The sequence below is a fragment of the Syngnathus typhle genome, linkage group LG1, assembly GCF_033458585.1.
Source record: "Syngnathus typhle isolate RoL2023-S1 ecotype Sweden linkage group LG1, RoL_Styp_1.0, whole genome shotgun sequence".
NCBI classification, from domain to species: Eukaryota; Metazoa; Chordata; class Actinopteri; order Syngnathiformes; family Syngnathidae; genus Syngnathus; species Syngnathus typhle.
The window spans coordinates 24423380-24438306 of record NC_083738.1 but is presented as its reverse complement, the minus strand read 5'-3'; the positions used below and the strand labels follow the sequence as shown (position 1 = coordinate 24438306).

Below are 14927 nucleotides of genomic sequence, written 5' to 3'. Positions count from 1 at the left end.
GAGCCCGGAGATGGCCGAGACCGATTTCCACTGACAATCTCCAATCATTCCTTTTTTTTTTCTACCGTGCACATTTGTGCTCTTCTTGTCTCCCGGGAGGACCTAAACAAGACGAGTATTGGGGCGTTTTGACAAGGCACCCCTCGGAGCAGATCACATAGCGCAACTCCAAAATGGCCTTGTCTCCACTCCAATTTCAGCGAACAAATGGTCCACCCAGAATCATCGCGCTCGTTCTCTGACATTTCCACGTATTAGCCGAGCTCGATCTAAGCGGAAACGCGTTTATCCCGGAGCGCGGCGTCGTTAATCTCAACGAATGCTAACGCTATATATACTCGACCGTACGTAAGGGACTAATGAGAAGACCTACTTAGAAAATGAAGAACACCGTTTTCTTAGTGTAATAGCTCACGTCCTCACTTAACTCCTCCTTTCTCGTTATGTTTTGGTGAAAGATTGAAAAAATGTATGATATGAAAAAAAAATGGGGTCCCATTAATAGCATTTGCACCTCTCTCCACAGTGGGAGGCAATCAAGAGTTACGCAATGCATAAGTCATCGCTGATTTCATTTTATTTCTTCTGTTTATTTTATTTTGTATCAAAGTAGATTTCGTTCCTTTTGACTTGAACGAAAGAATTCCTAGTCATCATTCAAATATAATTACGTTAAAGATGAACTTTGACCCGATTTTTGGCGCCCCATAGAGTCCGCGGCACTTTTAGCATCTGCCTATTTGGAGAGCAATAGCAAAAATCTGTGGCTAATTGATGCGCTTTGTAATTGCCATGATTTTGTTTTTTCAGGCGACACAAAAACAAATCGAAGAGGAAGGGGGCCCGAGCTTCCCCCAAAATATTTGCAAATCCACAAATAAATTCTGTAATGATCACGTCCCACAAATAGTCATAATTGTCTGCAAATCTCTTGATATCGCACAAATACAAATTGTAATTACAGAAAAAAAAAATATCTTGCCGTTGATGTTTTGGCGTATTTTAACGTGGGGAGTCGCCGGCTGCCCGATTGCCGGTGGCGCCTTCACGGCTAATATAGCGTCGTTGGCTGGGAAAATGTTTTTGTTCACGGGCCGCCTGGCAGGCAGGCTCGTCCGAGTCGTATTTGTCACAAGTAATTAATTCGCGTGCCGTAAAAACGCCCGGCGGGCGGGCAGGGATGATGGGGAAAGGTGGCTTCATTAACCTCCCGTGCTGCCCGCCAGGCTTTGCCATCTATCGCCCGCCTCCCGCCCACAAAACAACCCCATGGCGTCCGACGAGGCAACCTCCGCCAAGGCTAGGTTGAAAATCACCGCAGTCCGGCAATAAAAATAATTAAATACTCTACCACCCCTACTCACAGTAATGCTTTTACACGTTATATTTCTTCTTTTTGTGAGATCTATTCTGCTACTACTACAACCACTAACAGTATTTCTTCCAACTACTACTCCAAGTTACATTTCTACTAACACTGCATTTTTTAACTTATATTGCTTTGCCTAGTAGTGCTAAAAAAAACTCCTACTTCTGCTATTATTGCTGGTACTAGTACTATTAGTGGTACTTGTCCTCTTAATAATAATACTGGTCAACAAATTTGATGGCTTTATCAGAGATGGCTTTTTGTCCCTAAACATATTCTTGATGCTGATTCAACTATAACTATTAACTTGCTTCTTTGATTTTGTCCCTAAACATATTCTTGATGCTGATTCAAAAATGGTTTATGATATATTTTCATTTCCTGTTTCTAAATTAAACCTATAAAATAAAAAATTTAACCATGCATGATGTTTTCAGAAAAAAATACACTTGTTGCTTCTTTCTTAATTATTATTATTATTATAATCAAAAGATGATGTTCTAAAGAAAGAAATAGAGCAGATTTGGAATCAACAAGAGTAAAAATATTATAAGTATTAACTTGCATCTTTGATTAAAAAAAAAAATATGATCAGTGTTGATGTCATAGCCATGTTAGTGTTTGCACTACAACTTACTTATACTACTGCTTGTCCTAGCAGTACGTACAAAATCCAGTAGTGCTCCTAATCGCAGCAAGCTCTAGAAATAAAGTTGAGGAGAGTTTTACTGTGAACAGAAAGCCCATTTGTTTGGGAACAGAGTCCAAAAATTCTCTTGTGCCCTTCAAGTGTTTCCCAAAGCAGCAAGCACAAAAGCCTCACTCTTCTCCTTCTTCTGCATTTTCTTCCCCCAACGCATCCTTTTCCCCACTCGCACTCCAGTAGCCACTCGCTGCCGCCCACCCCCACCCCCCGCTTTATTCAAAATTGACATTTCACGGTGCTTAATCTCCAAGGAGGTACAAATGGTGCATTCCATCACGCTGAGTGATATGAAAAGCCCCAGACCTTTTTTTCAATGGGATATGAGAGACACAATCAAATAAATAAATCACCGTCTTCCCGGAAAGCCACAGTAGCAGTGACAAAACCGTGAAAGGGGTCATTTTGGGGCATTTCAGAGAAAATAAATAAATAAAAATTGTCTGTGTGTCACAAGTGCTTGCTTGAATGGGTAAGGAGAACTTTGACAGGCTGACTGGAGCCAAAAGACATTTGCTGCTTTGCTTTGGGCTATGGGGCCGCGTTTGACGCACACGTTGACGGCGTTGTCATAAAAACCGGTTTATTTTTACATTAAGATAAATAAATCACAACACTGGTAATGACAATAAGGATGGTGATAATGGGAACGATAAAATATCCAGTCCACATCCCGTTCCTCTCTACCAGCCCCCCGGCAACCCGATGACATCATCACGTCCTGGCCTCGGAAGACATATTGGAGTGAGCCAGGCCTCCTCGGGCGCGGCCTAATCATCGGTCGTCCGGGCCGTCATGGCTGACATCCGTCATAAAACCCTAACCTCGGGCACGACTCACTCCCAGCTTCTCTGGGATTTTATGAGTGGCAGCGTTATTACAGCTCTGGAATGGATTACCGCTGCCTCCACGCGCACCGGGTGGGAGGTGTTTCGCCAAATTGCTCGTCTCACCCACCCGCCACCTTATTGTTCCCAACTTCCTGGCCTCACCTGTCAACTGAGGAGCCGCTTTTTATTCAAGACAAGACTCAGGGCACCCTGTGACCTAGTGGGGGAACTGGGGCGAATAGCACTGCAGGCACAACAACGTCTAAGTAATATGAGAGTGTTTATTTTTTGTAATTATGGACAGATACTTTTGATCCAAGAGGAGATTAAGGGCACTGTCCAGCAAAGTGGAGACTATGAAATATGCTATTATAGCGTACCGAGCTAAAGCACATCAGCAAGATAAAATGAATGTTGGTTTGTCAATATACTATTTATGCTTTTGAATTTAGTAAGAGACTAAGGGCACTGTGCAGCAATGTGGAGACTATGGATTCCGGTACGGCAGTGTACTGAGCTAAAGCACCACAACAAGGTAAACTAATCTTTGTGGACATTTATTTTTGCCATTATGGAGGGATATTTTCTATCCAAGAAATGACTCAGGGCACTGTGCAGCAAAGTGGAGACTGTGGAGTATGCTACTGTAGCATGTCATGCTAAAGCATGGCAGCGGGTTAAACTAAACTTTAGTTTTTTTCATTATATCAACACTGCAGTATACAGTAAAGCCTTGCGCCAGGGTTAGTTTTTGGTTGGTGTTTTTTTTTTTTTATCATGAACCAACACTTTATGAGAGACTAAGGGCATTGCGTAGCGCTAATGCAGTGAATACCTGCATACACATTTGTGGCATATTTGTGTTGTGGTGCACCTTGTCACGATGACAAAGTTGCCCGTATCTCACCGTATCGTTTACAATTCCCGGGAGCATTGGTACTTTTAGCACCTTGTAAATCACAAGTTTAAAGCGCAGCGCTGTACTATTGGGATTATTTGCATGATCCGAGTTGTGTCCATGTAGTTTACTCTGTAAGACCATCACCAGACAAAATTGGCCTTATCATAAAAAATGCTGCCCTATTTTGGGGGCGTTGTTTCTTTACATCCCGTCAGCCCCAAAGGAGCAAGATGCAAATTTCCTAAATAAGGTGTTGTCCATATTCTACAGGGAATGCGCAGCCGCATTACTCACTGCTGCATACACAAAGGCCACACTGATATATTATCAACACGCTGTCATATATTATCTTACTTCTGGCCACATCAATTATTTTCTCACTGCTACTGGTGTATTCTTTTTTTTGAGGGGGGGAGGGGTGATGCAGAAATGCTTCACAGGGCAATCCCCGAACAGGCTGTGAGGGACACACCGCAATATCATGAATCCTATCATATATTACTTTTCCAATATACATTGTCAATGATACCAATGCAAAAATTCAATCCTATGCACGGTACAGCAAAAAAAAGTAAAGTAATACATGAAGATAAAAAAAATTGCATTACAATAAATTTGTTGTCATATTTTTTAAGATAGTAAAATAAAAAGAAATTTGTGGTGCATTGCAGAACTCCTTACAATTTGCTGTTGGCCTCTTCAGAGAAGAGTCCAGTACAAGTGTGGGAAGAGCCACACGCCCGACCACCGTTTGTCCCCCAACAAGTTGAGTCTGGTGAGGCGGGGTCTCCATGGCAACCGCTCGTCTCCTGTACAAGGGTACCGTGGCAAAAATGTTCCCGTATACGCACGGCCATTCAGCTTGCGCCATTACTCCCCAACGAGGCCGTCTTTGTGCATCCGATTGAAACTCTTTACGCCAGCTGAATGCCGAATGAAGCCCGGCGACCTCGCCGTCCGTTCAAATAAACGCCGTCGTTTGGAAGCGCTCAAATGGTGCGCCGTTATCGCGTCGTTGGAAAGGTCACGCGTGCAGTGGAGGCTTTCAATCGGTCCTCTTGGGGGCTTTTTGTCATGTTTGGAGAGAAATTAGAAATGGGCTTCCTTTGTAATGGAAGTTTTTGAGAGGAGGTGCGCCAACTCACTTATTTTTAAAAGCTAGGAAAAGGTTAATCGATAGAAGTGGTACAATGCAATGCAGATTTGTTTTTTTTCGTGATGGGGTGGGGGGGAGAGCTGGTGTGCCAAAACCATCACTGTATATTTACAGTGGAAATGAGACCGACACTTGGCTTTTTTCTTTTTTTTTTGGAGGGGTTGCGACAACACACTCAAAATTGTTTTGAATTTTCCCAGTGGCTTTGTAGGGGTGCACCAAGTTTGTTCTGATGTTGATAGCAGGGCTCAGCTTTAAAAGTTTGGGTAAGGATTTGGAGTGTCTCCCCCCTCGCAAAGATAAAAAAAATGCAAATCATTTATTTACCGTTCTCCATTTGATCGTGTTTAACATGATGCCTTTTTTTGGCTTTGTTTTGTCTGATGTTGACAGGGGGTGTGCGGCTTAAAAAGTTTGTCTGGCACCGATGAGTTGAATGGAGTGCATCCAAATATCGAGGTGTTGTTTTTCTCCTGGAGTAGCTGTGTCAAACTATAGAAAAGTTGATGAGAAAAAAAAAAAAGGAAAAGTAGATCAGACGCGCTTGTGCACAATCCGTGTGGGGGCCGTGTTTGGCCAAAGTCAAAACAATCGCAAGAGCATCTGCCGAGGAGGGCTGACATTTTCTTCTCCTCAACTTCTCTGTTCTTTTTCCCTTTTCTGTATTTTTTTTCCTCGGGACATGGTTGACACGGAATAGAAATTCGAGCTGTGACCTTGTTGGACTAGCACGCCAGCTGTGTGCTTGCGTGTCACCACGTCTACGGGGAGGAACGACACTATTTCAGTTTTTATCCAATATGCGGGTTCCGAGGTCAGCAGACTCTCGGGTCAGTTAGTGGAGCCAAGAGTCGAAAGCAAACATGGTGCAGCAGCATTTGGCTGTTCTGCTGCATACGAATTGAACTGGAGTTGGCCGTGATGCATTTGACTAAAAATAAGAAATAATACTATAGTACTTTTTGATTATTTACTTTGACTTTAAAATCTTTTTTCTTGAAATGTTTCTATTTTAACTTGGCGTCCGTTAGCTTGTGAATGGAATACGCTATATTAGAACAGCTGCCTTTTCTAGCATCAGCGCTAACATACAAAATGTTATACATTGAAAAAAATGGCATCAGTGATTGCCACAGAGACCTCAAGTCACCTGTGATGATGGTTGATATTGCTGGTGCAGCCAGGACACCTGGTGTTTGCCTAGCGTTAGCGCTAGTATTTCACCCTGACACACACTAACAATTTGCAGAGTAGCACCTGTTGTTGCCACGGAGACCCTGGAGGCCAGCTGTGCGCATATCACCGTGGCTCCCGTCACCCAGGCCATTTGCATACTTTACGAGTGGAGGTAAAAGGACACGATACAGGTGGGGTGGCCGTGAGAGAACCGCACAGAAGCAAAGAGAGGTCTGGAGATGCCTCGACGGCCCAACGGCTGAAGGTAAGCGCCATTCAAACCACCCAGACGAGTGGCGACTTGGTATTCATACTTAATATCGAGACATTTCAAAGAAACATGCAGGTTTTTATTTCCTCTCATGTTTTCCAACTTGTTCCACATGTTTGTTGTCAAAGTGAACTTTAACTGGCAAGCACTTCCCTGTTAATCATTTATACGGCCAGGGAGTATAAGTTGTTCTGTTATCTACTGATTGATAATGTAGACAATTTGAAATATACAGTATGTACTGTATTGTGTGTGTTTATTTATATATATATTATTTTCATTTGGTAAAAGTGAACGGCAATTCATTCTTCCACAGAAAGAAGTGTCATGTTTTTCAAGGCAACTACAATGCAAGTCACATACAGTCCTGTATTCCCTCATCACTTGAGTCCCCTGGCGGATAGAAAAACATGTGCGCAGACAGCACGAGAACAATACGAAAGCCGTTCGCGCTGTAGGCTAGCCGAGCGCTAATTTGCCCATTTGGGAACGAAGAGTGTCACGAGGCTAAATGACGGTAAATAAAACATTGGCCGGCTTTGCTGTAAATAATGGAAACGCACCAAGGGGAAGAAACTGCAGGAAGAGGAAATGGAGCGTTAAGCGGTGGCCCACTCGCCGTGGGCCAAAGGAAAAAAAAACAAAAACACTCATCCCCACCGGCTTCACCTTGCGTCCACACCCCGCAAACTGTTCACTGCCTTACGAAGTAACCTTTGACCTGTGAACAAAATACTATTTGATATAAACGATGATGTCGTAGAAAAGGTTTATAACACTCGTGTGAAGCTTCATTTGCCAAAAGCAGGTCGAAAAAGTTTGGTTAAAAAAAATGGGACGAAATAATGTTACATTTAAAATATAAAAAAGGTTCCATATAACCCTCAACTTTTTTTTTTTACTCGAGAGAAAGAAACTTCCCCAACTCAGAGACGCTTCACATTGTTTGTTTATTTGGTACTAGAACCAATGGGGGTAAAAAATAAACACAACGTATTGATTTAATCGTACTTACCGTACCGTACATTATTGAAATGATATTTTCCTGCAGCAAGCAACAGTACTAAACTCAGAAGCACTTCTGATATTCTGTTAAAACAAACGGCATCAAATATATTTTGTAGCATCTGCGGCATTACAAGTCAAACGAGGTGTTTAATTAAGGCTCTCGTAAGCACGATGCAATTTGGAAGCTCCCGTTTTGCTCAATGTAGGTGATAATAATCATTCCCGGCGCAGGTGCTGCACCGTAAGCCCCAAAAGCCGGAGGAAGTGAATGATTAGTGGCAACCCCAGAGCCCCCCAGCCTAAGATGCGGCGCTGGTCTGTATTAAAAACCAGACTCTGGGTTTTATCCCCTGCAGGGCTTATTAAGTGGACCGGTTGCCATAGAGACGTGTTGGCAGGATATTGCCGGGATAAGGTGTAATGGGTCTCCTGACGCAGTTCGCTCTGCTCCTGTGGAAGAACTTCACTCTCCGGAAGAGACAAAAGGTACCCCTGCACCCTCTTAGTTTTATTTTTCCAAATTCAACCATGAGGATAGACATGGTCGTTGCACTGTGTTTGCTCCGCCTCCAAAGCCACCCCCGCTGAGAACTAGAGCAATCTCACCTTAATGCCGAGCAATTCAAAGTGTCACCTTTCATTTTTGGAACACCTCGTCCGTGTGGGCACCATGTCACAAAGTCCATATTGTAGTTAGAAAAAAGTCTGGTGTTTGGTTTGAAGGGCGCAGTCTTTTTGTGGTTCTCTGAAACTTTGAATGAAATGGAAATTCTCATTTGGCAATTTGATTCATTGACTGGATTATTTTGGAGAGGTGAATCACATCGATTTGGAAAAAAGGCACTTCAGATATTTGCTAACAAAATATGACAATATAGTCCTCTGAGAGCTTTTAGATAAAACATGACACATGTGCACTATGCACTAGTCACATGATCACCTGACGTTGTCTTAAGAATTTTATTGCCGCTTTATCATCAGCACAATTGGAGAAAAGGTCACGCACCGCCGGGAGATAACAACGTGTATTCCAGAGCAAATTGTCGGGGTCATTGTTTGCGACAAAAGGGATGTGGCGCCTTCTTTGACTGTTCTGATTTTTCTTTTGTAACTTCGGCAGTCAGCGGGCGTCGCAACCGCCTACTCGTTTCGTAAAATACCCGAACGCAGGGGCGCGCCCGTAGAACAAAAGGCATCGTCGCCAGGACCGGCTTTCATTAATTTCCTTAGTTTGTCAGAATAACTTGAGGCAAAATTAAATTGCGTTTTTACAACTTTGTATCACGGGGAAGCGGAGAAAGAAATACGCCGCTTATTCTTCCGGATGGGAAAGTTGTGAGTTTTGTGCGTGGAATGTAGGGTATTTGTGCGACGTCAACATGAAAAACGACTATTAGATGAAACCAGTGGGAGTTGGCAAGGACAACAGTGCTTGCGGAGGGCTTGTAGAGGTTAATGACCAATTATATGAATGCCTCGCCAAGCATTTTAACATTTTATAACGGGCACGGCGCTGATTTTATGGTCCGCTCTTTCACATAATTTCTAAGGAGGAGATTATCTATTCACAAAGGCACGGGTGTCCACTGGCACATTCCCGGAGACATTGAGGAAGTCCATATAATTCCCCCCCGTCTGCTATTTCTTTTGCAATTTTCTTGTATCTAGTAGGATGCCTCATCTGTAAATCAGTGAACTAGAAAGGCGCTCGGTGGAGCGTGACAGGCTTCCGCCAAGGTGGAAAGATTGTGGTCTGCATGTCGCAAAAAAAAAAATCCACTCATATTGGCATGTTGTAAAAATGTGTTTTTTTGGAATTATGATTTGAGGCCACTCTGCAAAGTCTCGAGGAGGGGGAGGGTGTAACGGTATCACATGAAGATTGGAATCTTTTGGTTTATGGTTAGGGATTGACATTGAGCGTTGGGGATTAGGTTCTGGTTGTGGTCTGGGCAAAACCTGGGTTACAGTTCTTGGTGTCGATGTGGAAGTCAGTTATGGGAGGGTTAGGACAAGGTATGGATTTAGGTTAGGATCAAGATTTAGGTTAGGGTCAGGGTCAAGATTTAGGTTAGGGTGAGGATTTAGGTTAGGATCAGGATTTAGGGTAGGTTCAGGATTTACGGTAGAGTTAGGATTTAGGTTAGGGTCAGGATTTCTCACCCTGTTCTATGTGAAGATGACCGTCTGAGCCTTTTCCGCAGGTCCGCTTGGTTGTGGAAATTCTTTGGCCTCTGTTCCTCTTCTTCATTCTGGTGGCGGTACGCTTCACCAACGAGCCGACCCACAAAGGCCAATGTATGTCGAAGCTCCTCCTCTGATTGGGTTTTGCATCGTCTACTAGGTTTGAAAACAAGTGTTCTGTTTCTCTAGGCCACTATCCGAATAAAGCCATGCCGTCGGCCGGGCTGATTCCTTGGATTCAAGGTCTGGCGTGCAACATGGACAATCCCTGCCTGAGTCATCCGACGCCAGGGGAGGCGCCGGGACAGGTCAACAACTTTGACAACTCACTGTAGGCCAAATAAAAAAGAAAACACACACACAACACGCTTTTACGAGCCGTAAAAGGATCTAGTCATGCTAACATGATGACCTGGTCTGCTCAGAATTTCAAGGGGGCTGATTGAGCTCCAAAGCCTCCTGCTTAACAAATCCATCCTCGGCAACGCCCAACGACTGGCTGACGACGTCACTCGATTGGCCGCGGTCATGTCGCCGGCTGACGCTGAGAACGGTGGGAGCTTTTTTGAATGTCAAGTGCTACGCGAGCGAGATCATCAATAGCGTCGTAGAAAATCGCCACAATTCCGCCTCTTATGTCTTTGTCAAGTATTTGCCACCAAGGAAAAGTATCGCTGTTGTTCAGATGACACATCTGAGGATTTGCCATTCTCCTTTATCCCTCAAAAACAACGAGGCGTGATTATTTACGACGCCATTTTGCATGCAGACTGACAGATCATTTGTCTTGATAAGTTGCTGCTTTGCATTAGGCCCATTTGGCTCGACGCTATTCAGATTTTTGCCCCCCTTACCCCTCCCCCCCACGCTATCTAATTTGCAAATAGGCAAGCAGGGGAGGCGTGCCACCGCCGTACGACAAACAACTGGTGGGGGGGACATTTGCATTTCGGGGGTCACCGGATTGTAATATACAAGATTAAATCCATCAAAGATCCAAGCAGGAGCATAATTAATGGAAGACGTTGTCTGAGGTGAGACTACAAAAAGGTCGTTAGCAAGAACGACAAGTAGGGCACCGTGGAAAAGTTTTGGATGGAACGAAAAACCCAGTGACACCCCCCCCCCCCCCCCTATTTGTGTTTGACTTTTCACAAATTTTTCTGGATTTTTCTTTTTGTAGATTTTTTCCCAACTATTTTCTTTCTTTCTCCTCAAGGACAACCAGTTCAACTGACGACTATTCTGAGAGACAACGAAACGTTCTCGGCTTTCTTGACTGAGAATTTGTACTTGCCGCTTCCGGTGGTCGAGAGTTTCATGGCAGCCGATATTTCTGTCAACTTGGTGCGTATGGCCGTAAAAACTGAGAAGAAATACAGCAGAACCCGCTTAATACCAATTCCCTTTTCCAAACACAAGATCTTGATCCCTGTGCCTGGTCACCTTGGTAACTTTCTGTGTGACGGAAAAGATCTGGATCAGTATATCCAGTTTCAAAGTCCGTTGGACAAGGAGGCCTTCCGGAATGCCAGCTGCTCCCTGGACCCTCAGCAGCTCAGCGACAGCCAGCGAGTGCTCCTGCAGAATCTGGACTTCAGCAAAGTCTTGGCTCAGGTCAGCCTTCTTATGATTTGCTAGAAAGAAATGTTCGTAAAGATGTCTTTCCTGAGATTGCTTTAGCTCAAATGGTTTGTTACGATGGAAGTTTGACATATTTCATGACGGATGATAGGCAGGTCTTTTTTGTTTATACTGCAGCCGGCAGACCGTTCTTGCAATAGAATAAAATCAAGAGGCCTGGCAGTGATTGAGTGAATGCCATGTGATCGACCCAAACTCCCTTGGGGATTGACCGGTCGATCCCCAATCGACATAATGGGCACCCCTGGGTTCAGGTTTCAGTTTATGCATAGGCAAAGGAGGTTAGGTTTGCAAACTCAGGCCCGTGTGCCAAATCCAACCCGCCACATCATTTTATGAGGCCCACAAATCATCAACCAATCAACCAGGATTTCAAATGATCATACATAACGGATAAAAATCTTAGAGGATAGGTTGCAGCTAGCCTTAGGATACAATTTTTTTCTTCCAGTAAGAAATCACCAGCAGGACCAACCTCGTATTATTAAGTTACAGTTAACTGTCATGTACAAATGTTAACAACTGTTAATATTACCAAAAGGTCAAAGCACTAAAACAGCCTTAGTGCTGTGTACTGTACATGATGTATTGCTTGCAGTATATTACATTTTGAAGCTTTTTGTTCCTTGCTTCATTTTCCCACGCACCTCCATGTCTCCCCATGATGTTATTAAAATACATGCCGTCACCGGAAATATTTATTAGAACCGATGTTCTCTTGAATTCTTTTTAAATCTCAGAGCCCCTGCTGGGATTATGCAAGCCCCACACTTTTTCTTTTGAGTTTATCTTGGAGGGGAAATATATGGCCTAGCAAATCCAATAAATAAGTGATAAAGCGAGGAAGTTTGTCGGGGAGATTATTTGAACAATTTCAGCCCACAGGCGCAGTAAAAGAAAAGCTTCGGACAAAATAGCAGGAAAAAAATACTCGGGGTGCCGTCAGCAAATGGAACATCAGGTCATTGCACTTAGAGGTTCACATGCCGAATGACGGAGATAACAACAACGTCGTGAATGAAAGGACAACGGGTGCGGGTTTATCAGTGAGTTGGTGAATGGACGAGGTCTGCCGCCACCGTGCAGACTTGGGTTATCTTCTAGGCTGCATTTTTTTTTTTTTTTTTAAACACTCTTCCTTCCTTAGAGGTTTTTACAATTGCAAGGTGGGCCAAAAGGTTTCCCCACCACAACTTGTAGTGTTGTTTACTTATGAGCGTGCAAACGTCTAAGAACTTTATTTATTGGAAAGTTGTTAGAATGTTTACTGGATGTTGTTGGTTTGTAAGGATGCAGACCTATATGTGTTTACAATTTGTTTTACCTTTGAAATACTTTCCTTGAAGGACTTTTCTTGTACCAACATATACCCGGAAGATTTTTGACCATCCTACTCCGTGAATATAAAATCCCCAATTTCACCACGGTGTATTATTAACCTGAGCCGCCATGAATAAGACCAGTTATCAAATATTTACTTGATGCTCTGCGTGAATTAAACGAAGATCCATAATTCCGATCGATATAATATTCCTCCAGCTGCCGTCAGCTTTGGATTTAGACGCCGTCGACGTGACGACTCTACTCACGAGAACCACGGCAAATGCCCTCCCAATTCTCCAGGAGGTTAGTATTCCACTCAGGTTCGAGATCTTTTATTTATATGATCAAATGATTTTCTTTCTTCTTCTTTTAAACCAGGTGAGCCGTTTGCAGAACTCCGTGAGCCTCGCAGGGTCGCTGAATTTCCAGGGGGACGTGATTGGCAGCGTCAATATGCTTCTGTGCGGAAAGCAGCTTGACTCCAATTCCAGCAACGTGACCCTGGGCTCCCCGTCGCTCAGACGAGCGGTTAGCAAGCAGTCAATCTCCAGTCAGCGCAACACATCCAGTGAGTCACGTATGCAATATTTGATAATGTAGCCACATCTTCGCCTGACCGTGCCAGAGCTGTGTCACCCAAGAGAGGCGCAATGTATTATTCCACTTTTCAATTGCGACGTTTTTCTTTTTTTCCCAAGTATTTATACTTGTGAGGTTGTTTAGCTAACATGAGTCTGTTTACTTGTAAGGATGTGTGTTGTTCCGGAGACGCTTGGATAATATTTCTTGGCTACGCTCGGTTATTTTCATTTAGCGTTCAGTTGTTGTCTCTCGAAGATTGAATACAACCATGTTTGCTAGTTTATAAAATTTGGAGTGAGAAGCAAACCGTTCCCTATCGGCCAATAAGGTTTTTCGCCCTGTGAAAAATGCCAACAAACAGAATGACGACTTTTTGTCAGGTAATAGCCGTGGCGTAAAAACGGCCTCGGGCTGCACGGCCAAGGCCTGAGGGTGCGAAGCGTATTTCAAGGGCGCTTTCTGTTTTCACTTCTTCACGTTCATGCCCCTAACGTTGAACGTGCCGCCGGCTTTCTGGTCGGCCAATTTAATTCTATAAGATCCCGGAGAATTAGATCGTCGGACGTTTCATTAAAGCTTCTCATGAGGAAGAAGCGCCGCACAATTAGATTATAATAAGACACCAATGTTCCCTGGGAAATAAAAAGTTACACGGCAAAGAGCAACGAGCGTGCCGGTGCCAGCACAAATGAGCACAAACACCATGTCATCCAGACAAAATAAGCACTAACGTGTCTGTTAGCACGCTAATGGCTGTTTTGGCATTTTCTTGCACTTAAATGAATCCCGGGAATGTGCCGCGGCCGTGTCTGTAAATGGCCAATTACAATTGTTTTGGAAGTGGAAAAGCGCTCACCAAGGCATTGCGCAACATTTCAGTCCGACTTCAACCGCTGTCTTAATGCCTTAGATCATTTTTTTTTTTTAAAGCAGATTATGACCGGATCAAAAAAAGCTCTGCAGTAGTACCTCGTCTAAAAATAGATCACGTATTGCCATTGCCAGCTAATGATTAGAAACTCATCTTGGTGGGCCACCATTACACAAAGTGGCATCTGTTGCCGCCTTTGATGGGAACAGCTGGCCAGGGTCCGAGTAGAGGGCGGCCATTAGCTCTCCTCTCGCGCCGACCTCCCAGCAGCACCTGTGAGAGGCGGCGAGCGGGCAGGAGTGCTCACGTTTAATTGCGCTGAAAATGACTGCTAACATCTCGCCTCAGGGGCCATGGCGGGAAAAAAATCCAAAAGGAAAATAAGATGTAAAGGATGTAAGAAAATGGAGATTGTTGTACCTTAGGGGTGGATGTACACCTGTGATGTTGTTGACTTGTGAGATTGTTTAGCTTGTCAGGCTACATGCTAGCTGGAAAGGAATGCAGCTGGTCCTCACTTAACCCGCTTCCGGCATTTCCAACCTGACGCTATTCGCATTGGCAGCGCATTTGAATTAATAATGACATTGCTACTCGCACAGAGATAAAAACTTTTTTTTAAGTATGTGGACTCTAGTGGAAATAAATTCCTTGGACAGTATTTAGTGGTGACTCATAGAAACTTTGTATTTAATGCCTGGTCTTATATTGTTTGTAAGCACGAATCGTCTTTTATCATCTTGGCTTCTGTAGGTTCTTTCTGTCAAACCCTCGTTGACACTCTTGAGGGAACCCCGGGTCTCCGTTACATCTGGAGCTCCTTCAAGCTCTTTTTCCGAGGAAAAATCCTTTTTACACCCGATAGCCCGGCGACACGACTCATCGTGAAAGAGGTAAACAAGACACTGG

General features: G+C 43.9%; 1 protein-coding gene across 1 annotated transcript in view; it reads left to right on the top strand.

The window, feature by feature from the left end:
• Positions 1-6214: 6214 nt before the first annotated feature.
• The window catches only part of LOC133161708 (phospholipid-transporting ATPase ABCA1-like), a 48418-nt gene continuing 39705 nt past the window's right edge, over positions 6215-14927 (top strand). The window contains exons 1-10 of the mRNA XM_061290255.1: positions 6215-6400; positions 7771-7900; positions 9619-9712; positions 9788-9929; positions 10024-10151; positions 10818-10945; positions 11021-11215; positions 12782-12868; positions 12944-13133; positions 14772-14911. Coding sequence (XP_061146239.1) covers positions 7835-7900; positions 9619-9712; positions 9788-9929; positions 10024-10151; positions 10818-10945; positions 11021-11215; positions 12782-12868; positions 12944-13133; positions 14772-14911 — 1170 coding nt within the window. The 5' untranslated portion in view covers positions 6215-6400; positions 7771-7834. The remainder of the gene's footprint in view (positions 6401-7770; positions 7901-9618; positions 9713-9787; positions 9930-10023; positions 10152-10817; positions 10946-11020; positions 11216-12781; positions 12869-12943; positions 13134-14771; positions 14912-14927) is intronic.